The sequence below is a fragment of the Phasianus colchicus genome, chromosome 17 (assembly GCF_987193195.1).
Source record: "Phasianus colchicus chromosome 17, bPhaCol1.hap1.1, whole genome shotgun sequence".
NCBI classification, from domain to species: Eukaryota; Metazoa; Chordata; class Aves; order Galliformes; family Phasianidae; genus Phasianus; species Phasianus colchicus.
Window position 1 is genome coordinate 10,758,459 of NC_143452.1, and position 21,988 is coordinate 10,780,446.

Consider the following 21,988-nt stretch of genomic DNA (forward strand, 5'->3'; position numbering starts at 1 on the left):
GCCATGCAGCTCCACTCATTCCTATCCTGATTGCACCCGTCAGTGTGCTCTGTCCCCAGGGCTGTCCAGCCTCTGCTGTACATTGCGGGGATGGTACCTGTGTGACCTCAGCTGCCCTGTCCCTGCCCCATCCCCATGGGTCATCCTGACCCAAAAGCGCAGCGTGGCCGGAGATAAGCAGCCGGCTGGCAGGGCGCCTGTGGTTCTGGGAACGATCCCTCCCCCTGGTCTCTGCCCGCTCCCCTCCAGCTGTGCTGCAGCACCCCTGGCAGCTCCGTCAGAGACTTTAAACCCAGTAGTGCCTCAGCTGTGGGCATGCAGCATCCCCACAGCACCATGTGCCTGGGACTTTGCCTCCTCCTGGGGCTGCTCCTTGGGACAGAGCAGAGCACTGCACTGGGGGAGAAAGATGGTGAGTACCGGCAGGGGGGTCTGAGCCAGCTCTGTCCACATGCACCCCGTGTGCATCTCCTGTCCCGGATCCCTCAGTGCTGGCACTTCTGAGCTGGGACAGAAGTCCAGCAGCAGGGATGCTGGGTAGGGCCAGGGGCTGTGCGGGGGCTTTGCAGGGCAGCAGTTTGGGTTCTGTGCACACAGTGCTGCTATGGGGTCTCAGGGCTGACAGCTGTTCTCAGCCACTCCCTTGCAGCCATGGATCAGTTTTCTCCTCAGAACATACCTCCCTTCCTCAGCCCTGCATGTAGCACCTGACTCATGCAGATCCATCCAGGTGGGTGCTGTGCTGCCCAGAGAGGTGCTGGATTTTCCTTCTCTGGAGTTATCCAAGATATCCAAGACCCGTCTGGACACCTATCAGTGTGACCTGCTGTAGGGAACTTGTTCTAACAGCGGGTTGGGCTCGATGACCTCTAGTGTTCCCTTCCAAACCCTACAATTCTATGATTCTGTGATCCTCTGCTCCAACCCCCCTGACCCAATGGGGCTGTGGGTAACAGTGGGCACACACCATGGAGTGCCCCGGTCCCACCCTGCGTGGGACAAAGCTGCACCAGAGCAGCCCAGCTCTGCACTACTGCCGCCTCCGCAGCGGTGGGAACTTTCCTTTGTTTGAGTGGAACAGCTGCTGTTTGCAGTGAAACCCTCCCAGCAGTGTCTCTGTTTGCAACTCAAACAGCACAGCGCTGCCAAGAGCTGACAAGGGGTGTTTGCAGAAGGGGTGCTCCCACAGCATCCCCCGGCTCAGCATAGGAACAGCAGCCTCAGCTGTGGGGCCAGGTGGATTCCCAGCCGCGGGGAGAGCGCAGTGCCCTGAGCTCCCCACTCAGATGTTCCCACTCCCCAGCCCACGCCGGCATCTGCCCCCCACCCTCATCTCAGCCCCAGCGCATGCCGTGCCCCAAAGCCTGTGATGATGACGGAGGGTGCCTGCAGGACCAGAAGTGCTGCTTCACTGCCTGCGGCTTCATCTGTGTGACACCGCTGGGGAACGGCAGCAGTGACCTCCCTCCTCCTGGAGAGACGGATTGGAGCCTCAGCCAGGCTGAGAACACGCACCAGGGTGATGCAAAGAGGATGAGCTTCATGCCAGGGGCTGTGCCGGGAGGGGAGAGGCCGTAGGGAAGGGGTGCATGTAGCATTGTGGTGCACGTGGCAGGGAGGGGTGCAGTGGGTTGCAGAGGCTGCAGCCATCCCCTCCATAGGCAGGGTGATGCTGGGTGCTGCCCTGACTCCACATCCTGCTACAGGGGAGCTGCAAAAACCGGGTCGGTGTCCCCGGGATTTCACACACTGCCTCCACCAGGAGCCCCCTCTCTGCACCAATGACTCAGTGTGTCCTGGTTGGCTCAAGTGCTGTTCTCACGAGTGCCGCCTCCGCTGCACACCCCCGGCAGAAGGTATGGCACCACTGGCACAGCCCCAGCACCACCACCAGCACCCCTTGTCCACCAGCCCCATCCATGTCCTTGTCCTGTCCCCATTACCCAGAGTAGCTCCAGCACCACTTGCGGCCCCCATCTCCCAAGGCTGGGATGGGGCGGTTGAGGGCATCTGGGATGGGGCACAGGGGATCCGAGACACAGCAGGGGGAGATGTGGGATGTGACACAGGGAGGGCCACAGGGGCAGATTTGCCGGTTGGTGCCCTCGGGGTGCACCTCACCCCCTGCCATGCCACTCGGTGTTGCAGAGAAGCCCGGTGCCTGCCCCGCTGCGGCCCCCGAGGGGCTCTTTTACCCCTGCTCCTTTCGGTGTCAGGAGGACAAAGACTGCCTGGGCAGCCAGAAGTGCTGCCCGCTGGGCTGCGGCCAAGCCTGCGTGGAGCCAGCGCAGGGTAAGGCCTCCGGGTACCACTGGAGCCACGCGCACGGGGACAGCCACGGCTCCGCGGGGCGCTCAGGGCTGTGCTGCAGACATCTGCCATCTCCCCGCCATGCCGGGGCCCTGCGGCGGCCACGAGCTGAGCTTCTTCTACAACGTCACCTCCGGGCGCTGCGAGACATTCCCCTACAGCGGCTGCGGGGGCAATGCCAACCGCTTCGGGACGCGGGCAGCGTGCCGCCGGGCGTGCCTGGGCCACGGTGAGAGCACGGAGCTCCGGGTGGTGGGGGGCAATGCGATGTCCCCCCGTGTCCGGCGGTGCTCACGGCTGCTTCTGATCGCTCTGCTCCACCAGAGAAACCCAAAACCGGGGAGTGTCCCGTGGTGCTGCCGGAGCTGGAGGGGCCGTGCCGGGAGGAGTGCGATGGTGACAGCGACTGCCCCAATGCGCTGAAGTGCTGCAACAGCAGCTGCGGCCTCCAGTGCCTGCCTGCAGCGCCAGCCCGTGAGATGGGGTGGGACGGGGTGGGACGTGGATCACAGGTGTGGCCATGGGCTGGGGACCAGGGGTGCTCACAGCACCCACCACAAGCAGAGAGGGGCCGGGTTGGGAGCAGTGCGTACAGCAGCAAGGATGTGGTGGGGACACTGAAGACCACTACAGTGGTCATCCCACTCTCACCTCCAACCCGATGACCCCACCATCCAAGCTCTGCTCTGCAGTTCAGATACTGCCAGCTCTGTCCCTGCCATCTGGAGCCACACCAACAGCAGAGCTGCCAATCTGGGCACAGGGTGCAGCCGGGAGCAAGGGGATGGGGGGGGGGGGCACCTTGCAGGACGGGGGGCCCCAACATGGAGGGATGCAGCGATGGATCAGGCAATGCACCCTGCCCATGTGTGCTGGACTGTGTCCCCATGGGACCGCTGCACTGCAGAGCGGGACCCACTCCACCCCACACCGTGACCTGCAGGGAAGGATGGATTCTGCCCGGCCAGCGCAGGGCTGTTCCCCAGCTACGACTGCAGAGAGTGGTGCCGGCATGACGCCGACTGCCCCGGCGAGGAGAAGTGCTGCCTGCAGGGCTGTGACTACGTGTGCCTGCGTCCAGCCCAAGGTTGGAGCCACTGAGCACCCCCCCCCCAGAGCATCTCTGGTCATGCCCAGCCACCCCCAGCTGCACATTTCTTGCCTTCTAGAGAAACCAGGGATCTGCCCCCTGAGCGAGCAGGCTGCGGGGTCCCAGTGCCAGAACCCCTGTGCAGGAGACGGGCAGTGCCCAGGGAATGAGAAGTGCTGCAGCAGCAGCCGATGTGGCCATGTCTGCATGGTCCCAGAGCCAGGTGAGGGGGCAGGATGGGGCTGTGCCAGCAGTGCCTCACGCAGCCGGGCAGTGCCCAGCCTCTTGCAGCTTGTGGGAGGCACAGCCACAGCCTGGTGCACAGAGGGCACATAGAATGCTACCAGAGTGCCCCCAAGGTGCCAAGACTGCCATGACCACAGCCCAGTCCCTGTGGGCAAGCCCGTGGCCCTGCTACCCCTTTCCCTCCCTTTTCTTAGACAAACCTGGGCAGTGCCCAAAGGTGAGGCCACAGCTGACATCAGAGCCATGTATGGAGGAGGATTACTGCCTGCACGACCGGGACTGCCCCAGGCAGGAGAAGTGCTGCTTTTCCGGCTGCGCCATGCACTGCTCCCGCCCAGCCAGAGGTGAGGGCAGGCGGCTGGGCCCCAGCTGCACCACGGGCAAGGAGCAGCAGTACCAGTAGTGCTGGCAGTGTGGGGGACCCCCTGCACTCAGTCGCAGCCCCTCCTCCCACAGAGCACCCTGGGCAGTGCCCCCGGGCAGAGCCGTGCTGGGACCCCCGGCGCCGACGCAGGAACCAGTGCCTAGATGACAGCGTGTGCAGGAGGGATGAGAAGTGCTGCAATACAGGCTGCACTTGGGGCTGCGTGGCTGTACCCAGAGGTAGTGGGGAGCAGCTGGGCAGAGGGGTGCAGCCACCATCCCTGGGGACAGCTGGTGACCGCAGGTGGCTGTGCCTGCAGAGAGCAGCGGTGGTGCCTCCAGACAGTGCACAGAGGAGTGTGAGACTGATGCGCAGTGCCCCCAGGGACAGCGGTGCACCCACATGGGCTGTAGCCATGTCTGCGTGGACATCCCTGGGGGTGAGCACTAAGTGTCCGGGAACCACAGGGTGCCCGGTGTGGCAGGGCCCACGGATGGGTGTCCCATGGATGGGTGCCCACAGCTGAGTGCCCACAGGTGGGAGTCCCGCAGCACATGCTCTGCCTTGCAGGGAGAGTGGGAGTGTGCCCCATCCCCAGGGATGCCATAACATGCGTGGACCTGTGCAGCTTAGACGAGGAGTGTCCCTGGGGCCACAAGTGCTGCAGCAATGGCTGTAGCTATGTCTGCATGCCTGCTTCTCTCAAAGGTGAGCCCCTGGGCTGGGATGTCAGTGAGCAGCAGGGACAGAGATGGGGTCTGCTGTGCTCTGAGCTCACAGTGGCACCTTGGCCATCCTGCACCAATAGGGATTTCACAACAGAGCTGTGTCCTGGGGCCGCCAAAACTGTGCCTGCTATGGCCCTGTATCCACTCACCCCGTTCTCCATAGTGCCTTCCCCTCTTTCTACCCAAGTAACGAGCATGCCCAGCCCCAGCTCAGCACCAGGTGAGTGTCCTCTCCTGCCACAGAGCACGATGTTGCCGTTGTGCCACAGCACGGTGCCAGCTGGTGCCCAGAGCAGTGTGATGCCGACTCGCAGTGCCCCCGGGGACAGAGATGCACCCGCACCAGCTGTGGCCATGTCTGTACGGACATGCCCAGAGGTGAGAACCACGGTCCAGCCAGTCCTGGAGGTGACAGGGTACTCCATGGTAGGTGCCCATAGATGGGTGCCCCACAGAGCGTTCTGCCTTGGAGGGAGGGAAGGAGAGTGCCCCATCCCCAGGGGCAGAGGGACATCTTGGACCTGTGCAGCTCTGACAAGGAGTGTCCCCGGGGCCAGAAGTCCTGCAGCAATGGCTGTGGTCATGTCTGCACGCAGATACGTGGTGAGGAGACAGGGACAGGATTGGATCCAGGGGACACAAGGGTTCTTCAGCCCCTCAGGGGAGGCAGAGCCTTCTGGAAAGGGCCTCAGTCCATCTGGTCCCTGCTCAGCTCCTGGCACAGACCCTGCCTTCTGGGTGAGGGCACCCAAAGGGATGAGGAGCAGAAGTGATCTCTCACTAGATCTGGCCATGCCAAACCAGCAGCACTTATCCACAACCTTGGCCACTGCTCCTCATCCCCATCAGTCAGACCTCCCTAAAAGCACATTTCCCTTTCAGGCACTGCGTGATGGGAGAACAGCAACTCTGTGGCAGGAAGGTGCCTTCATCTGGGGACACACGGCACTGACAGCCCCAAGCTGGCCTGTCCCCTTCTTGCCATCACCAGCAATAAAGCCAGTGCATGCCACCTCCAGCTGCCTCTGAGTCTCTGTGTTGCAGGGCCCAGCTCCCATATTGCCCATGGAGGACACAGGTTGGGGTCCCCCCACCAGCACCAAGCAGGGGGGCTGCACACCACATGTGGGGCTGCAGGGGTTCAGCAATGCAGGGTGAGCACAGCCCTGAGGCTGGGGGCAGCTCTGGGACCCCCATCGAAGTGGGGATGTTTCGCCATCGCTTTAGGACCTGGCCAGGTCACATCTGCAGCTTGAGGGGCAGAACCGGGAGCGGAAACCAATTTAGATGTAAGCAGGAGCTGTGCTGGGATGGCTGGATCCGAGACCTGGGGCAGGAAGGACAGGAGCCAGACCTGCTCAATGACCCGTCCTTGTATTGACAGCTGCACGGCCCCTGGCAGGGCTGGGCTCCTCCAGGCAGGACACAGCACAGAGGGGCAGCCGGGTTGTTGCAGGCACCACAGCCCTGTGCCATGCTTCCCGGGCAAGCCACGGCCCCAGCACGGCCACCATGACCACCACCACCACCCAGCCATGGGGACAGGGGTATCTGCCCAGGCTGGGGTTGTGCACGGAGGGGAGGTGTTACCGGGCACCCGGAGCTGAGGGGTGTGGGGCTGGCGGCAGGGCTGCGGGGAGCACCTCCCCACGGGGCAGGGGCCGGGGGGAGCCCCGCTGGCGTGGCTGGGAGTGCAGGTGGGAGCAGGCCTGGGAGCACTCCTGCTCGGTCTCAAAGTTGTTCCTGTTCCCACCGCAGCCGCCGTAAATGAACTCCTCGCACTGCTGGCTGGATGCGTTGTAGAAGAAGCGGATGAAGAGCGCCTTGCAGTTCCCGCAGACCGAGGGCAGGTAGCAGAAGTCTGGGCAGTCCCAAGGGCTGAAGTGAGCCGAGGACAAGGCTCAAGGGGAGAGCGCTCCGGGGCCCCCGTGGCACTGAACCCCTCCCTGCCCAGAGCCACGTCTGCACCCACCTCCCCAGGAAACCATATCCCTCATCCCTGGAGCAGGCAGAGCTCAGGGATGGCATCCGTGAGCCCCCTCCCATTGTGCCAAGCTCAGCCCCCTCACCCAGACCCCCCACACACTGCACACCGCTGGCCCTCACCGAGCACCGGCTCCTGGCACGTGTGGCCGCACTTGCCGGGGCAGCACTTGGTGGCACCAGGACAGTCGGAGTCGCCAGCACAGTGGGAGCAGGAGGTGTTCTTGTGGCACGAGCTGCAGTCCTGGTCCAGAGGGTTCTCCGCCTCCGAGATGTGGTGACAATACCCGGGCTTTGCTGAGGGACGCAGTGACCAGGGCTGAGCAGCCGCATAGGTCAGACCTCACAGCCCCCACCCCCACAGCCCCACGGCCGCCTGCACCACGACTGGGCTCCCTGAGCATCCCCTCCTCAGGAAGTGCCCCCACACACTCACCTGTCCCCATCTGCTCCTCTCTTCCAGGCACGTGTGGGGCCGGGACTGACCGTGCAGAAATGGGGAGCAAGAGGAGGAGGAGGAGGAGACAGGCTTGCTGCTCCATGGTGCCCACGGCTGTCCGCTCTGCGCCCCGGGTGTGGTGGGCTGGGATTTAAGGTGCGTCGGCAGGGCGGAGGATACGGGGCTGGCGCCGGAGCACTGCTAATTCCTGCCGTGCGGGTAACGAGCCGCACCCAGCGGGCCCGGCTTCCTCGGCGACATCTCGGCCACAGCCCTAAAGCCGGGGGGACTGGTAGGACGGGAAGAATGCCCTAGTGCAGCCCTCAGGGTGTCCGGCAGCATGCTGGGGCTGCGGTGGGGATGGGGATGGGGATGGGGAGGGGATGGGATGGGAAGAGGAGTGGGAATGGGAATGGGAACAGGAATGGGAATGGGAATGGGAATGAGGAAGGGGGTGGGAATGGGTATGAGGATGGAGATTGGGATGGAATAGGGATGGGGACGCTGCCCCCCACCTGTTTGCAGCTCCTTGCAGCTCTGGCGCAGACACCAACAGGACAGACCTGGGGCAGTGCACACTCCCCAGCACCCAGCAACACCTGGTGCACGTGGGTGTGCGTGGGGTGAAACCAGCAGAGGCAGAGAGAAGCAGATTAAGTTCTTCCCATTCAGCAGGAATAATTGTCTTCCTAATTACTGTTGTAATTACTGTCCCATGGGGAATTCAAGGAAGAGGAAAGCTCTGTGGGAGAGGCAGGAAAGTTGGACCCAGGTGAGGTCCAGAGGGAGGTGCCACCCACCTGCCTCTGCCCCACTGCAGCTTTCCCCCAAATCTCAGAGGACTGAGACCCCCAGCAACATCTGGGCACAGGACACCAGAGAAGTGGCACAAACTGGGGACGTGGCTGTGATGGGATGGACCCCACCTCCCCACCACTACAGCTCAGCAACCCCCTCACACCTCTCCCACTGTCCTGAGCTGTCCGGAAAATCCCCCTGTTGCACAGGACCTTCCAGCCCAGCACCCAGCAGGAGGGCAGGTCCACAGAGCCAAAATCCACTGGGCTACAATTGTCCACCACTCTGTCTCTGCAGTACCTCACCTACCCAGGCAGTCATTACAACCACTGACATCGTATTCCAGAATGGCCCCCTCTGTCCACTGGGCCGAGTGGGGGATTTTGGGGCTCACAGCACCAGGGGGCAGGGAGAAGTTTGGAACCACACAGGGGAATGCCCAGTGCTGCAGAGCTGCACAGACAGCCCCATCCTGCCCTGCCCTGGGGACACTCAGCCTGACTCACAGCAGTGCTGGGCAGACCTCCACCTTAGCAGAAACAACGATCGGGCCAGCACAGAGAGCACCCAGGAATGTGGCACCTCCCAAGGTGGTGGGAACCGGGTCGGGCTGTGCCACCCTGGGCAAGGCAGGGCAGAGCCAAGGGCAGAGTGGGTGCTGCGGTGCAGCAACGCCCGCTGGCCCGGCAAAGAGCCCATCAGCACCAACTTTCCGTGGGGAGGGCACAAGTGGGGAGGGTCTGTCCCCCCAGCAGGGCAGGGGCAAGGAGCAGTGTCATTGCTCCTGGCTGTTCCCTCTCCTACAGCAAACGTGTAGTTCTGCATGCAGGAAGCTCAGACCACACACACAGACACGTGTGTGCACGGTTCATTGAGCACACAGTACATAAGCAGCTCAGGCTGTGCACTTGCATGTATGTGCTTACAGAGCGTGGCTTGCACGCACACACACGTGCCCGGCTGGCATCGCACACGCACACACACACGTGCCAGCAGCCTGCCTGCACAGCCTGACACAGCAATCCTGCCGCCAGCACCTGGTGCTGCAGGGGAAGCCCCAGCACTGCCATGCCCACACTTTGTGTCCTGCATATGGTGGAGCAGCAGCTCCTGGGACAGCACGGCTGCAGTGCTGGGGGGCTTCAGTGGGAAGAGCTGGGACCGGAGCTGTCACTGCAGGGCTGGGGGCACAGTGTCTGAGGATGGAGTGGGAGGTGAGAGGCAGCTGCAGCACAGTGTGACGGGCACTCAGGCACCCATCCCGGCTTCCCACATCGTTTCCAATCCCCATCCTCAGCACTGGGACTTTCCGGCATCCCAGAATGGGGGGCAGGTAGCCACCAGCTGAGCTCAGCCCCCAGCCACAGAGCCAGGCTTGGGCAAAACGAGGCTATGGACCATGTCCAGTCACAGGACGTCCCTCAGGAGCCAGCAATTGTTCCTGGTGGCAGAACAATGCTCAGAGAGCTGCCAGGGCACCACGGGCTGCTCCACACCACCTGGCCCAGGAGCCTCCTCCACCTGCCCTGCAGTGCCCAGCCCCAAGTGGGGTCCCCAGGCTCTGTTGCCCACCTGGCCCCATACTCATCCCTGGCATGCTGGGTGCTGCAGCACATCATGGCACAGCTCAGTTCTCGGGATTGCTCAGAGCCCAAAGCAAAGCAGCCACCCCTTATCCTCTACCTCCATGCTCCCTGCCTGCTGTGTCCAGCAGCACCAGCCCCTGGAGGGAGGGATGTGAGGGTCACGCTTGGATGAAGCTGTGGCAGGGACACGGTCATTGGCACCAGCCTCTGTCCTGGGGAGGATTTAAAGCCCTGCTGTACTTGACGTGGCCCCAATACTGCTACCCCTGCATCATGCGGGTGCTGTCGCTGCTGCTGCTGTTGGGGCTCTGCTGCCTCTGGGCCCGGCTGGTGGCTGCAGGTGAGCATGGGATGGGGCTATGGGGAGGGTTGGGATGCTGTGTCCACAGCAGAGAACACCCTTGCACCATGACCAGCAAACTCGGGGAGGGCCTAGTGTGCCAAAGGGTTAGGGTGCTCCTATCTCTCCCCAGGGTTCACCTAGCCTCTGTCTGGACCAAGGACCCCACTTGTGCAGTCTCGTGCCAGATAGCTGGGCAGCTGAACATGGACTCATCCATCGACTGCAGAGCGAGCACCTATCATCCCCCATCCCAAATCCACCTCTCCACCCTCAGCTCAGAACTGGGCATGGGGTCTCAGTGCTTCTTCCTTACTATTAAAGCCCATCTGCAATGAGCTCTGCTGGTTCCTGTGGTGTCAGTCTCCTGGTGAACCCTGGTTGTACCCCCAGCCCCTGTGGGAGGAAAGTGCCACGGCAGTCAGCTGGTCCCAAGGCACACGCATCCTGCCTGCAGCCCTCACACCAGGCTGCTCACCCAGGCTATGACGTGTCAGGGGCATCTCTGGATCTGTGGAAGAAGCTGGGAATGGTACATCCATGCAAGCTCCCAGATGGCTTGGAGATGCCAGGCACTGACAAGGGACAGCTTGTAGTGATGAACAGTGGCCCATTGTAGGATTTATAGGATTTATTAGGAAGGTCCTGCCCAAAACAGCACTGGTGTCCAGGACTGGCCCTGGCAGAGTGAGGTGAGGGGAGGCTGGGGGCAGCTCCGTGTGCCCACCTGCCCTGGGCTGTCCTCGCACCTTGCGCCCTGCACACACCCCACAGTGCTGGTCACCTAGCATCATTGTGGTAACTGCTGCCAGCATCGCTGCCATCTCCACCACTGTAATCTTCAGCCATCACTGTCACCGTATCCATCGTCACCTCTGTAGTCATTCTCATCATTTCCACCATAGTCATCACTGCCATTGTTACCATCACCATTATCGTCATCATCATAGCCCTCGTCATCATTGTAGCCATAGTAATAATCATGGTCATCATCCTCATCATCCTCATGCCCTTTTTTCTCATCAACATCATCATCACTGTCATCATCATCATCATCGTCATCACTGTCATCACCCTTCTCACCGTCTCCATGCTCGGACTTCGGTTTCTCTCCCGACTCGGGCTTCTCTCCACTCTCCTGTTTCTCCCCAGCCCCCGGTTTTCCCCCCACCTCTGGCTTCTCCCCCAGCACGGGTTTCTCTCCACCCTCTGGCTTTCCCCCAGTCCCTGGCTTTTTCCCACTCTCAGTTTTCCCTCCACTCTCCAATTTCCCTCCACCCCCACTCTCTGGTTTTGCCATTGCTCCTGGTGTCATCTTTGGCTTTTCCCCAGCCTCACCCTTCCCCTCACACCATGGCTTCTTCCCCACGCTGGGTTTCTTTGCGACCTCTTGCTTTTCCCTCAGTGCAGGTGTGCTGCCCACTGTAGGCTTCTCCCTGTTCCCCGCTCCATTCTCAGGCTCAGGTCTCACCGCCAGCCGCTCCCCATGCAGGCGCTGCTCTGCACTGCCCTGCTCTGCCCCCGGCTGCTGCTGCACAGATGGGCTCTGGGTGCTGTCATGCTGCCGGCACAGGGCGTCTGCTGGCACCACCACCTGCGGCTGGGTCACGGGGAGGATGGTTGCTGCTCCGTGCAGCCCTGGGTTACACCTTCCTGATGGAGGAAATGGAGAAAGATGAAACACCGATGGCAGCAAGTTCTTAGCAAAACGAAATGAAGATGCTGCGTATTATTTAAGCAGGGCATAAACACGGCACTGAGCATAGCTGTGAAGCAAGGGCACGTGCTTTTTTGTTAAGCAGTAGCAAGCAAATGCACAGAAATAGCACAACACACTGCTGACATACATTGCCTGCCTCACAGTTCCTCTCTAGAATGGAATGGGACCAAAACATTAGGAAGGAAGGCATCACAGCCACTGACAGCTGGCAAACCATAAGGCTTCAAGTCACTACTTATCTAAGACCTAAAGAAATTCGAGTTTCTAAAGGAGAACATTTAGGAGATGATGAAGGTATTTCTGCAGACACATTTTCATCAGAGTGCAACGGCCCCAGCGCCTCATTGCAGAGCAGCAGCACGTCTGGCTGACACTGAGCAGTTACTGCCTGGTAGTCTGAGCTTAAACATCAAACAGCCCAACTTGTAGTGAGCACTGAGTGCTCTGGAAGAGGAGACAGGCAGAATTTTAAACACTGCTCTAAAATCAGCTTGCTGCTCGTGCAAAAAGAAATGTGATTTCCATTTCTTTGAAAGTTGGCCATCTTTCTTGAGGGAAAAAGAAAAGTAAGGAGGAAAAATGATTCTTTCACGGGAATTTCCCCTCTTGCAAACGCATTCCCAGGTTGAGAGCCTTGGAGGGGTTGCTGGGAGCATGGCTGGAGCGTGCATACAGCCCAGGGCACGGGTCGGGGTGAAGGAAGCACCTCCCCAGCACTGCAGCTGCGTGCCGGTGCCACTGCAGGCTCTGTCCCCACCGGGGTTCAGTCTCCAGGCAAAGAACCCCCCTGGTATCAGCCCCATCGGGCCAGGCTGCATCCACCAGTGCTCGGGGTATGGAGCCCTGGTCCCAGCCACCGGCACCAGAAAAGCAGCGTCAGAAGGAAATAACAGAAAGCAAGAGAAGCGTCTGCAGCTGGAGTGCTCTGAACCGAACTTGCATGACATTTAGCGTTTTGTAGAACCCAAAGGTTAGGAGCCTTAAGCAGGGCTAGAGCTCGCAAGGGTCGCAGCTCTCACAGAAAGTGCTCAGAGACAAAGAACAAAGCAGAGCCATCCGCACAGCGCACCTCACCGACCTCGCAGCGCTGCCCTGGGCGCGGGGCCGTGCTCACCTGCAGCGGGCGCGGCGTGCAGCGGGGCACCGAGGGCCAGCAGCCCCAGCAGGAGCCAAGCACCCGCACGCATGCTGCCAGCACCCTGCCCGCCCGGCGCCGCTCCGGGATTTAAGGTTCTGCAGAGAGGCGGCCCCGGGCACCTCCCACGTCCTGCGTGCACCGTGGGACACCCGCAGCAGCGGGACGGGAGGAGACACCGGAACACCGGACTGCGGTCAGCCCTCCTCGAGGCACCCTTTGCTCCGCTTCTCGGCCCATAAACCCTTAATGGGCGCTCGTGACGTCAAAGAGCTTCGTTCACCCCCGGGGGCACTTTCCCAGTTCCAGGAGCTTGGGAAGGAGTTGCAGAGAGAGATCCCCTCTCTCCATCACCCTGGAGGAGCTCAGCTCCACCTGTGCAGGGTTGAATGTCAGTATTGTAGCCTGTTATGCTTTAAAACCAGCAGGAATAAATGTCTCCTGGCAGACAGAATGCAGAGCGCTACAGTGCTATGTGGAGGAGAGCTGCCCAAGGCAGGCACTGCAGCTCAGCTCCATGCTGCCAGCCCCTGTCCTGGACTTGCATTGAGAGTGAACAAAGAATTCAGTGTGCCACCATGTTTGTGTCTCTGCTCTGCACCAGGGTATAAAGAGCATCTCTACCACTGTAAGCAAAAGCACGCCACTCTGTGAAAATTCAGAAGGCAAAGCTCCTGCTCCAGAAAGCTTCATCCAAGTGGTGGCAAAGGCCACACATGGGCAGCATTGGGGCCATGTGCTCAGCAGTGGGAAGGTGCAGGTCCTGCATGCCACCAAACCTGCGTGGGAAGAAGAAAGAAATGAGCTCGAAGTACAGGTTTCTTCCACTCCTCGTGGCCATGACTCAATTCTGGAGCTATTTCCCTGTGAACCGCCCCTATCCACTGAAATCTCTGTGCCCCACATCTCAGCACAGTGGTGTCAATGTGAGAGCTCTCCCAGGAGCCCCCTCGCCATGGTTCCCTGCCACCCGCTGTGTTGTCCAGAGCCCTCCAAGCCCCAGCATGCAGAGCAGCTCTGCACAGTGCTGGGCGCTGCCAATCGTGGATCTCTGCCCGGTGCAAGAGCAGGCACCAGTACCTAGCGGTGCACTTGCTGCAGGTGGCACTGACGTTGTCCTCCAAACACCCCACAGGAGATGTGTTGCTGGCACAGATGATAACTGTGCAATTATCTCCATTAGTCTTTAACCACAGATTACTATCTACTTCCTTTCTATCTCAAAAATGACGAAGGCACGGGATGAATTCAGCTGGTGCGCGTGGCAGTGATTCAGGGCACGGCCCAAGGAGCAGCACAGCACAGCTCCCAGAGCCTGGGAGCTCCCAGGGGCACCACCATGCAGTTCCAAGGGCACTGCCACACTGCTCTGCTGCACCCCCAGGCTCCTTTGGAACAGAACTGTCACTACGGCACATTTACACTTCTGTAGATCCAAATGTTGATCACAATTTAGAGAATCAGGGAGTCAAATATTTTACAAGCATGTTTGTGTACAGAAATAAGCATTTTGGTAAGGTGAATTTTACAGGTCCTGCTCGGCACAGATTTGAGTCCCCAGTTTGCACCTCCATACATGGCTGTGGGTTCTACTGCAGTGCAGGAAGTGAACAGGAAGCAACTTCGTGCACCTGGCGCTGGAGCACAGGGATGGGGCAGCACACGGAGACCGGCCTGGTCAAACCCAGCAGCACAAGCTGTGCCCCAGGAGCTCAGCAGGGCAATGTCACACCGCTGTTTGTGTGCTGCTGCTGAGAGCATCACTGGTTTGGGCTTTTGCAATGGAAGACTGCCACAGACATCTGATGCCTCCCATCCTTCCGAGTTCCAGTTTGTTTAGTTTTATTTTATAACTGGCTTGGCAGCATCCAAGAACCAATACAACAGATTTCCCTACGAAAGAAACCTACAATTGTCATTCCAACAGAAAAATCTCCACTGCTGTGCATCGCTACTGGGCCCAGCAAGGCGTGGGAAGTCACTGCGACTGCGCCACACTTCGAGTGGGAACGCGGGGTGAGAAACCGAGCTTCGGTACACAGCGCTGGGCCGCGGGGAGCACGGTGAGGGGGAGGCCGGCAGGAAGCGGCGGCGGTGCAGCCCGGCCGGACACGGCAGGAAGCGGGCAGGGATCGCCCCGCCGGACCACCCGCCGGAAGCCGCCCCGGGCCGCAGCCCGCTCCGGAAGCCGCTGCCACTTCCGGCGCGCGCCGCGGGTCGCGTTCCGATGACGTAATGAGCACGGCGCTTCCGGAAGCGGCGCCGCGGGCCGGGAGCGGGGCGCGATGGGCGCCGCCCGTGACGGGGAGCAGCAGTCGGGGCCGCCGGGCGAAGAGGGCCCGGGCGGCGGCGAGGAGCAGCCGGGCGGCACGGTGAGGCGGGCGGGAGGCGGCGGAGCGGGCGAGTGGGCGGGTGGCGGGCTCGGGGCTGACGGCTGTGTCCCGCAGAGCCCCTGGAACATCATGATCAAGCATCGGCAGGTGCAGCGGCGCGGCCGGCGCTCCCAGATGACCACCAGGTACGGGCGGGCTGGGACCCCGGGAGCGGGCTGCGCAGGGCTGGAGCCGGGCCGGGCCTGCAGAGAGCGAAGTGGGGCTACCGGGCCGGTGCCAGCGCCTCGCCTGACTCCATGTCTGCTCCCACAGCTTCACTGACCCGGTCGTGTCCATGGACCTGTTGCGAGCCGTGCTGCAGCCCAGCATCAACGAGGAGATCCGGGGCGTCTTCAATAAGTACATGAAGGTGAGCCGTACAGGGCACAGCCACAGCGCCTCAGAGGAGTGGGAGTCAGAGCCCAGCTCTGGACACCCTGCTCTGGGTGCAGCAGGGGAGTTGGGCGTTGCACCCGGGCCAGAGCTCACCTGGCTGCTGACGCCTTGCTGCTCCTTCCCCAGTTTTTCCAGAAGGCAGCACTCAATGTACGTGACAACGTTGGGGAGGAGGTGGACCCAGAGCAGCTCATCCAAGAGACGTGTCGGAGCTGCCTGGAGCAGGTGGGCACAAGCACGCATAAAAGTGCTCTGAAACTATTACTGGGACAAGGCTTGGGGGCAGATATACCCAAATCTGAGTCTGTAGTGACCAGCTGCCAACAAAGAGTTTGATCCTTAGATGTGGCTTTTACGTTTCACATGGCCTGGGGCTTTCCCATCAGCACAGGTGGCTTTGTACACAGATCCTCTATCAAAGGGTGAAGCAGGGTAGACCCCCTTTCCACCCAGAATCAGGTAACTTTCCTTTTCTTCCTGCAGGCCAAGCTGTTGTTCTCAGATGGCAAAAAAGTTGTGTCCAGGTTGCCCCATGAGCAGATGGGACCAAAGGTAAAAGTTGTTATTGTTCTCAGAGAATTAAATGATCTGTAAGAACTGGGAGGAATAGAATGACAGGGTTGGAATTATCCATCAACTGTGCAAGTGAGGAGGTAGAGCTGGGAAACGTTAGTCTTGTGGGGAAAAGTAACCTACAGATGAATGCAGACCACAGGCATAGCATCTGAGTGCTTCACACTGCTATGGGGTGGCTGCAGAGTTTCTCTATGCCCTTGTGCTCTCTGCCTTGAGTCAGCAAATGAGAGCTGTAGGCTGTGTGCATGGGGCCCTGCCTGACTGGGATGGGAGAAGGGCTCGTCTCCATCCTCCCACCATTCCTCTTCCAGCGTGCCCGACTGATGGATGAGGAATTGAATCGTCGAGGAAGCCCCCTTCCCAAAAAGGTAGGAGGGTTTTCCACATGAGGGATTTATGTTTTGGGAGACCTGTTCCTTGCTCCTGTTATTACCACAGTATGAGCAAGTGCAAGTGTAAATGACTTTTGTAAAGGCTCAGAGGTGCTGATATTGTGCTCCTGGTAAAAACGTCTGCTTCTGTAGGAGGGAACAGATAATCAAAAGGGGTCCTCTCTAACTGCACAACTGAATGACTGAAGGATTTCTTTCATGCAGAGAAAGGGACGGCCTCCAGGACAGAGCCTGTCAAATGATCGCGGGGTCTCAGGCATGTCTGCGTGAGTATTGGCCTCAAGCTGCTGCCTGTGCTTCAGGGGGCAGCAGGAAGCAAAACTGGCTGAAGTAAGGGGCACCAAAACCTGTGGTGTCCTTCCCCCTGCACAAGAGAGGTGCAGAGAGAGATGTCAGAGGGCAAGAAAGTTTTGGCTGAGGTTGAGTTGCAGGAGGCAAAGCCTTCCAGGAAACAGTTTTAAACAGGGCCATGGAATGCACAGAACCAGGTGGATGATTCAGTGAGCTGTGCATGACACAGATGGTAACAGGGACCACAGCAGAGATGGGGGTCCAGAGCGAGGTGGAAAGTGTGAGAGGGTGGAAGGGTTCGAGCTCAGATTCCTGCTGCTGGGAGCTTTTGGTTTCTGTCTGCATCGATCTTTCTAGGACCTGTTCTTATTTCACTTTCCTTCCCTTCAGGTGGAAGCTCAAAGTCTCTGAGCCTGTGAGAAGGGATGGACCAAAGGTATTGGCTGGCTGCTGCTGCTGGGCTCACCCTCTCCTCCCTTCCCTTCCGCTAGCAGAGCGGCAGCACAGGACAGTCCTAGGTTGTGCCCTACCCTGCTGAGTCTCTACAGTGCCTGGAAGCCTTTGCTTGCTTCCTCCAGACACTGTAGCTCTGTGGTGTGGTACAGCTGTTAGGAGACATGGAAGAGCCTTAGTAGTAGTCAGGAGGATCCCACAAGTGTTTCCCACAAGGGAAAGAGCTTAGATCAGCCCAAGGTGATGCAGTTTCCTTCCTCTGTGGCAATCCAGAGGTTTGTGGCTACCTCCCTCTCTCCCACATCGGGGGCAGTTCTTAGGTTCCCCATCAGAGAGCTGAGGCTCATGGAGCATTGGCTGGCACCAGCTTCATTTCTAATGTTGCCCCTTTTCCAATTGCTCTGTAGTGGGATCCATCCCGACTGACTGAAACCACAACCTTTGTGCTGGGATCTCGAGCAAACAAGTAAGGAATGGCCCTGTTGATGGAGGGTGGTGTCTCCCAGGCAGGAGCCCGTAAGACTCCTCCCATCACTTCACTTCTCTGCCTCGAAAGCAGTAGGAAGGGCTGGGGTCTTGGGAGGAGAGGAGGTGCCCCGTGCTGCTGCAGGGCCCCTCTGCCCCAGTGTAACACCCCCTTGTGTTCTTTTTTCAGAGCTCTCGGGATGGGAGGAACAAGAGGGCGACTCTACATCAAGCATCCCCACCTCTTTAAGGTCAGATACCACAGCAGGATGCCTCCTCCTTTGGGGTTTGCTCAGAAGCAGTTTGTGATGGGAACTGGCAGTGTGTGCTTTGGCTCGCTTGGTTTTTCCTCCCCACACCCCATTTGTTGTCTTAGAACACGTACACACAACCTGGCCAGCACACTAAAACATAAGTTAATGGTAGCACAGCATCTCAGGTGCTGGTTTTGCCCAGAGTCAGGGTTTTTATTTGAGAGGAGAGCAGGCAGGGCTAAGCCCTCCCTCTGGGAGCCCCCAGCACTGCGCCGTGGGGGTGAGGTGCTGGCAGCAGAGCACTGGAACGGGCTGTGCCCCGCAGGAGGGTGGTCCAGGTGGGAGGTCTGTGTCCTGTGTTCAGCCAGGTCCTTGCTGCTTTATTGCAGTACGCAGCCGACCCGCAGGATAAGCAATGGCTGGCAGAGCAGCAGCACATGAGGGCCACTGGGGGCAAGATGGTGAGTACGCCCGGGCTTGTGCCCGCTGCAGCCCAAGAACTGTGCAGAAACCCGCTCAGGTCGGACAGGGGCGGAGGAGCAGAGAGGCAGGCAGCACGCCACGGCAGGGCCGTGTGGCAGGACAGGCAGAGGCAGGGCTCGGGCACCTCGGCCAAGAGATGTTTGCTGCTCCCGGGGCTCGGGCAGGCGGAAGAGCCAGGAACGCAGGGACGGGGTGGTAGAGCTGCCTTGTGGGCACCGCAGGCCCCAGCAGAAGCACAGCGCGTGTCTCGCCTTGCTGCAGGCCTACCTCCTGCTGGAAGAGGACATCCGCGACTTGGCGGCCACTGATGACTACAGGTGAGGCCCTGAGCCCTGCAGTCAGTGGGGTCACTTGGATGGATCCCCGTGCCGGGGACCCTGTGAGGCCTCGCTTGCCCCAAGAGCCTGTGACCCGCACTCACCCCGCTCTCCCGCAGGGACTCGGTGGACCTGCGGCTGGAGGAGCTGAAGCCCTTCGTCCCACCTGCCTGGATGACGGAGAAGATGCAGAAGTACATGGAGACGCTTCGCAATGGGGGGGACCCACCGCCGCCCCCTGAGATTCCCCCCGAGGCCCTTCCTGAGGGTCCTCCCGAAGGCCATCCCGAGCCCTCAGACCCGCCCCCGGCCCCGCAATAAAAGCCGCTGCTTCGCACCCGTTTCCACGCCTGCTGGCGGGAGGGCGGGCGGGGCGGGGCTGTCCCTTTAAAGGCTCACTGTGACGGGGAAGGGGGGGGCGGGGATCTTCTACGCATGCGTCGTCCCGCCTCTTCCGGGTCCACCCGCCGTTTCTGTAGCAGCCGCGCTCTCGGCGGTGTCCGATTGGTTGGCGAGAGCGGAACTGCGCGCTGATTGGTGGGGGCGTCGCGAGTTTGAAACATTCAAACGGAGTGCGGGAGCGGGGGCGGAACGGAAAGCAGGGGAAGCGGGGCCGGGATCCGGGATCGGAGCCGAGTCCGCGTCCAGCACAGCAAGCCACCGAGCGGGAGCACGAGGGAGCGGCCCGGAACCGCCATGGCCTCGCAGAACGCCGACCCCGCCGCCGTGCCCAGCGCCGCCGCCCGCAAAGGGGCTGAGGCGGGAGCCACGGCCGCCCGAGGCTCCGTGGGGAAGAGGTGAGGCCGGGCCGGGGGCCGGAGGCGGTTGGGCTGCCCCGCCCGCCGTCGCCGGTGCGGCCCGTAACGCGTTGTCCCCGCAGGCTGCAGCAGGAGCTGGTGGCGCTGATGGTGAGTGGGGCGGGGGACGGCGGGGGGCGGTGCGGACCGGGCCGGCGCTGACGGCGCTGCCTCGCAGATGTCCGGCGACAAAGGCATCTCCGCTTTCCCCGAGTCCGATAACCTCTTCCGCTGGATCGGCACCATCGACGGTGCGGCGGGCACGGTGAGATCCCGCACGGCACCGCGGCCCCCTCCCCGTCCCCCTTCCCTCCCCCCGTCCCCCCACCCCGCTAACTGCCGCCCGCAGGCCTACGAGGAGCTGCGCTATAAGCTGTCCCTGGAGTTCCCCAGCGGGTATCCCTACACCGCGCCCACGGTGCGCTTCCTCACGCCCTGCTACCACCCCAACGTGGACGCTCAGGGCAACATCTGCCTCGACATCCTGAAGGAGAAGTGGTCGGCGCTGTATGACGTGCGCACCATCCTGCTGTCCATCCAGAGCCTGCTGGCAGGTGGGTGTGCTGGGCGTGGGGGCTGTGAGCGCCTCTGACCCATCCCATCCTGACCCTGCCCTTATCCCCAGAGCCCAACATTGACAGCCCGCTGAACACGCATGCTGCTGAGCTGTGGAAGAACCAGGCTGGTGAGTGTCCTGAGGATCCTGCTTGAGCTGCGCAGTGGCACAGCCCTGCCTCCAACCTCAGCCTGCACCCCCTCTCCCCACAGCCTACAAGAAGTACCTGCGGGAGATGTACAGCAAGCAGGCTAAGAGCCAGGAGACCTGACCCCCACCACACCACCCCCTTGTCCCTGTCTGCTGCGCCTTTCTGTATTATAGGCTGTTTTTAACTTAATTCTGGAGTGCGAGCTACGGTTAATGTATAAATAAATACGCATCTATAGGTTCTTCCATCTGCTTACATGCATTGCACAGCTGGGTTACCCGCAGTGCTGTGGCAGGAGGCTACAGGGTAGATGGGAGGGATGGAAGGATGCAAGTACACATCAGGTAATGTGGGGCTTTATTACCGCCCTACAGGAGGAGCTCGTGGGGCACGTGGGGTCCCATCCTCCTGAGCCAAGTCGACCCTGCGTTTCCTGACCCCGGTTCACAGCACCCTGCAGCAAGACCCAGTGCCAGGCCCTGGCCTGTGGGATACAGGGGCTGTGCCCTCCTCTGGCCCCACCACATGCATGGATTCCACTGTCCATAGTGGGATGTTGGCCGTGCTCTCCATCTCCACCAGCATTGCCCTCACCTGCTCCATCTCCTCCTCCAGGCATGGGGGAGCTGAGGGCAGCTCAGGACCCCCACCTCGCCAGCCCCCCAGCCCAGTGCGCAGTGGGGTCACACCACCCACCCCTGGGGAAAAGATGCTGCAGAGGTGGTGGGCACAGCACAGGTCCTGCAGGAAAAGCTCCAGGGCAGAGAGGAAGAGCACCCACAGCCGCTCCAGCTCTCGCCGCTCCTGGGAGCCCACTGCCTGCCGCAGCCACGCCAGCAGTGCTCTCTGCAGCCCTGCAGGATGGAGACGCTCAGTGGGCTGCAGCCCCTCTGTTCAGTCCCTGTTCTGCCCACTGCACGGACCCTTACCGACACTGAGCTCCCGCACCTCCGCGCTCCTCCTGTGCCGCTCCTCGCGCAGCTGGGGGCCATCAGCACTGCCCCCCAGTTGCAGCACCAGCTGTCGGTGCCCCGCCGCTGCCTTGCAGAGCGCAGTCTGGGTGGCTGTGCACACCCCCTGTGCCCCGCAGCCAGAAGCAGCCCCTCGCCCCGGTGCCATCCTGTGCCATAAGGACTCAGCTTCTCGCTGGCTCTGCAGGACAGGGGTGGGTCCTGAGCTGGGGTCCTGCACAGTGCCTGTCCCGTTGCTCCCACAGGCACTGGTGTTCCCTGGACCTGTGAGCCCTGGCCCAGGGCATGTCCTGCTCTTGGCACCCCTTTGGCTGTGCTCCTCCCCAGCTGCAGAGGCTGCACGGAGACACAGGTCCCCAGGGAGAGCTGGCACAGACCAGGCTGGCTTTTCCAGCAGTGCCTTTATCCGTGTGCAAAGGGGTGGCTGCTGTCTTAAGGGGGGGGCAGTAGCCCCCCTACTTTATTTGATAGGATACCCCATCCTTTCCATCAGAACCCTGCAGCAATGCTTGTCCCCCTTTTCCCCCCTTTCCCTTTCCAAAATCCAGTGTCATCACACATCCTGCCAAGAGTGAGCAGAAGCAACCTCCCAGTGCTGCCTGCTGGGACCACGGGAGGACAGGACTGTGCTCCCTGCTGCTGCTGTCGTGGGAAGCAAGTGCTCCTGATGGAAACTCTGAGCTCAGCGCTGGCTGGTGCCCAGCCAGCAGCCCATGGGAACTGCTGCTCACACGCTCGCAGGTCAGGCTGGTTGTATGGCACGGCACTGCACACT

At 60.9% G+C, this 21,988-nt stretch overlaps 6 protein-coding genes and 1 long non-coding RNA gene across 13 annotated transcripts; 3 read left to right on the forward strand and 4 right to left on the reverse strand.

The window, feature by feature from the left end:
- The first annotated feature begins 247 nt into the window (after positions 1-247).
- Positions 248-5,754, forward strand: LOC116227957 (uncharacterized). Of its 4 annotated transcripts, none has more exons than XM_090152030.1 (14): positions 249-412; positions 1,304-1,519; positions 1,707-1,856; positions 2,149-2,292; positions 2,372-2,539; positions 2,635-2,784; positions 3,254-3,397; positions 3,480-3,623; positions 3,841-3,990; positions 4,103-4,249; positions 4,330-4,449; positions 4,581-4,718; positions 4,926-4,958; positions 5,621-5,754. In XM_090152030.1, the coding sequence occupies exons 1-14, from the start codon at positions 316-318 to the stop codon at positions 5,629-5,631; spliced, it is 1,812 nt and encodes a 603-aa protein (XP_090008156.1). In that variant the 5' UTR covers positions 249-315; the 3' UTR covers positions 5,632-5,754. The 4 variants fall into 4 exon arrangements, with proteins under 4 accessions (XP_031447381.2, XP_090008156.1, XP_090008155.1 ...); XM_090152029.1 differs by lacking the exon at positions 4,926-4,958 and adding an exon at positions 4,982-5,116 and having other exon boundaries at positions 251-412; XM_031591521.2 differs by lacking the exon at positions 5,621-5,754 and having other exon boundaries at positions 248-412; positions 4,819-4,956.
- Positions 5,755-6,115: 361 nt separating this feature from the next.
- SPINT4 (serine peptidase inhibitor, Kunitz type 4) lies at positions 6,116-7,300 on the reverse strand. The gene is made up of 3 exons (XM_090151973.1): positions 7,158-7,300; positions 6,845-7,018; positions 6,116-6,599 (listed from the first exon to the last, which is right to left on the reverse strand). The coding sequence occupies exons 1-3, from the start codon at positions 7,261-7,263 to the stop codon at positions 6,325-6,327; spliced, it is 555 nt and encodes a 184-aa protein (XP_090008099.1). The 5' UTR covers positions 7,264-7,300; the 3' UTR covers positions 6,116-6,324.
- Positions 7,301-10,508: 3,208 nt separating this feature from the next.
- On the reverse strand, positions 10,509-14,499 carry LOC116227947 (uncharacterized). The gene is made up of 2 exons (XM_031591510.2): positions 12,719-14,499; positions 10,509-11,537 (listed from the first exon to the last, which is right to left on the reverse strand). Exons 1-2 carry the CDS (start codon positions 12,789-12,791, stop codon positions 10,726-10,728), a joined length of 885 nt encoding a protein of 294 aa, XP_031447370.2. The 5' UTR covers positions 12,792-14,499; the 3' UTR covers positions 10,509-10,725.
- A 456-nt stretch (positions 14,500-14,955) lies between these two features.
- DNTTIP1 (deoxynucleotidyltransferase terminal interacting protein 1) lies at positions 14,956-19,080 on the forward strand. Of its 4 annotated transcripts, XM_031588244.2 has the most exons (13): positions 14,959-15,111; positions 15,187-15,257; positions 15,385-15,481; positions 15,634-15,732; positions 15,991-16,059; positions 16,395-16,451; positions 16,680-16,741; positions 17,157-17,202; positions 17,627-17,685; positions 17,875-17,935; positions 18,328-18,399; positions 18,683-18,738; positions 18,858-19,080. In XM_031588244.2, the coding sequence occupies exons 1-13, from the start codon at positions 15,025-15,027 to the stop codon at positions 19,057-19,059; spliced, it is 1,038 nt and encodes a 345-aa protein (XP_031444104.1). In that variant the 5' UTR covers positions 14,959-15,024; the 3' UTR covers positions 19,060-19,080. The 4 variants fall into 4 exon arrangements, with proteins under 4 accessions (XP_090008211.1, XP_031444104.1, XP_031444109.1 ...); XM_090152085.1 differs by lacking the exon at positions 15,187-15,257 and having other exon boundaries at positions 14,956-15,111; XM_031588249.2 differs by lacking the exon at positions 18,328-18,399.
- LOC116225735 (uncharacterized) lies at positions 18,440-19,146 on the reverse strand. The gene is made up of 3 exons (XR_004166148.2): positions 19,077-19,146; positions 18,843-18,908; positions 18,440-18,694 (listed from the first exon to the last, which is right to left on the reverse strand). It is a non-coding gene; the product is annotated as an uncharacterized LOC116225735 (long non-coding RNA).
- Positions 19,147-19,248: 102 nt separating this feature from the next.
- On the forward strand, positions 19,249-20,483 carry UBE2C (ubiquitin conjugating enzyme E2 C). Its single transcript, XM_031588262.2, has 6 exons — positions 19,249-19,535; positions 19,619-19,646; positions 19,714-19,800; positions 19,885-20,089; positions 20,161-20,220; positions 20,304-20,483. The coding sequence occupies exons 1-6, from the start codon at positions 19,435-19,437 to the stop codon at positions 20,360-20,362; spliced, it is 540 nt and encodes a 179-aa protein (XP_031444122.1). The 5' UTR covers positions 19,249-19,434; the 3' UTR covers positions 20,363-20,483.
- Positions 20,475-21,911, reverse strand: LOC149915632 (regulator of G protein signaling 9-binding protein-like). Its single transcript, XM_090152091.1, has 2 exons — positions 21,172-21,911; positions 20,475-21,096 (listed from the first exon to the last, which is right to left on the reverse strand). Exons 1-2 carry the CDS (start codon positions 21,359-21,361, stop codon positions 20,687-20,689), a joined length of 600 nt encoding a protein of 199 aa, XP_090008217.1. The 5' UTR covers positions 21,362-21,911; the 3' UTR covers positions 20,475-20,686.
- Between the last annotated feature and the right edge of the window lie 77 nt (positions 21,912-21,988).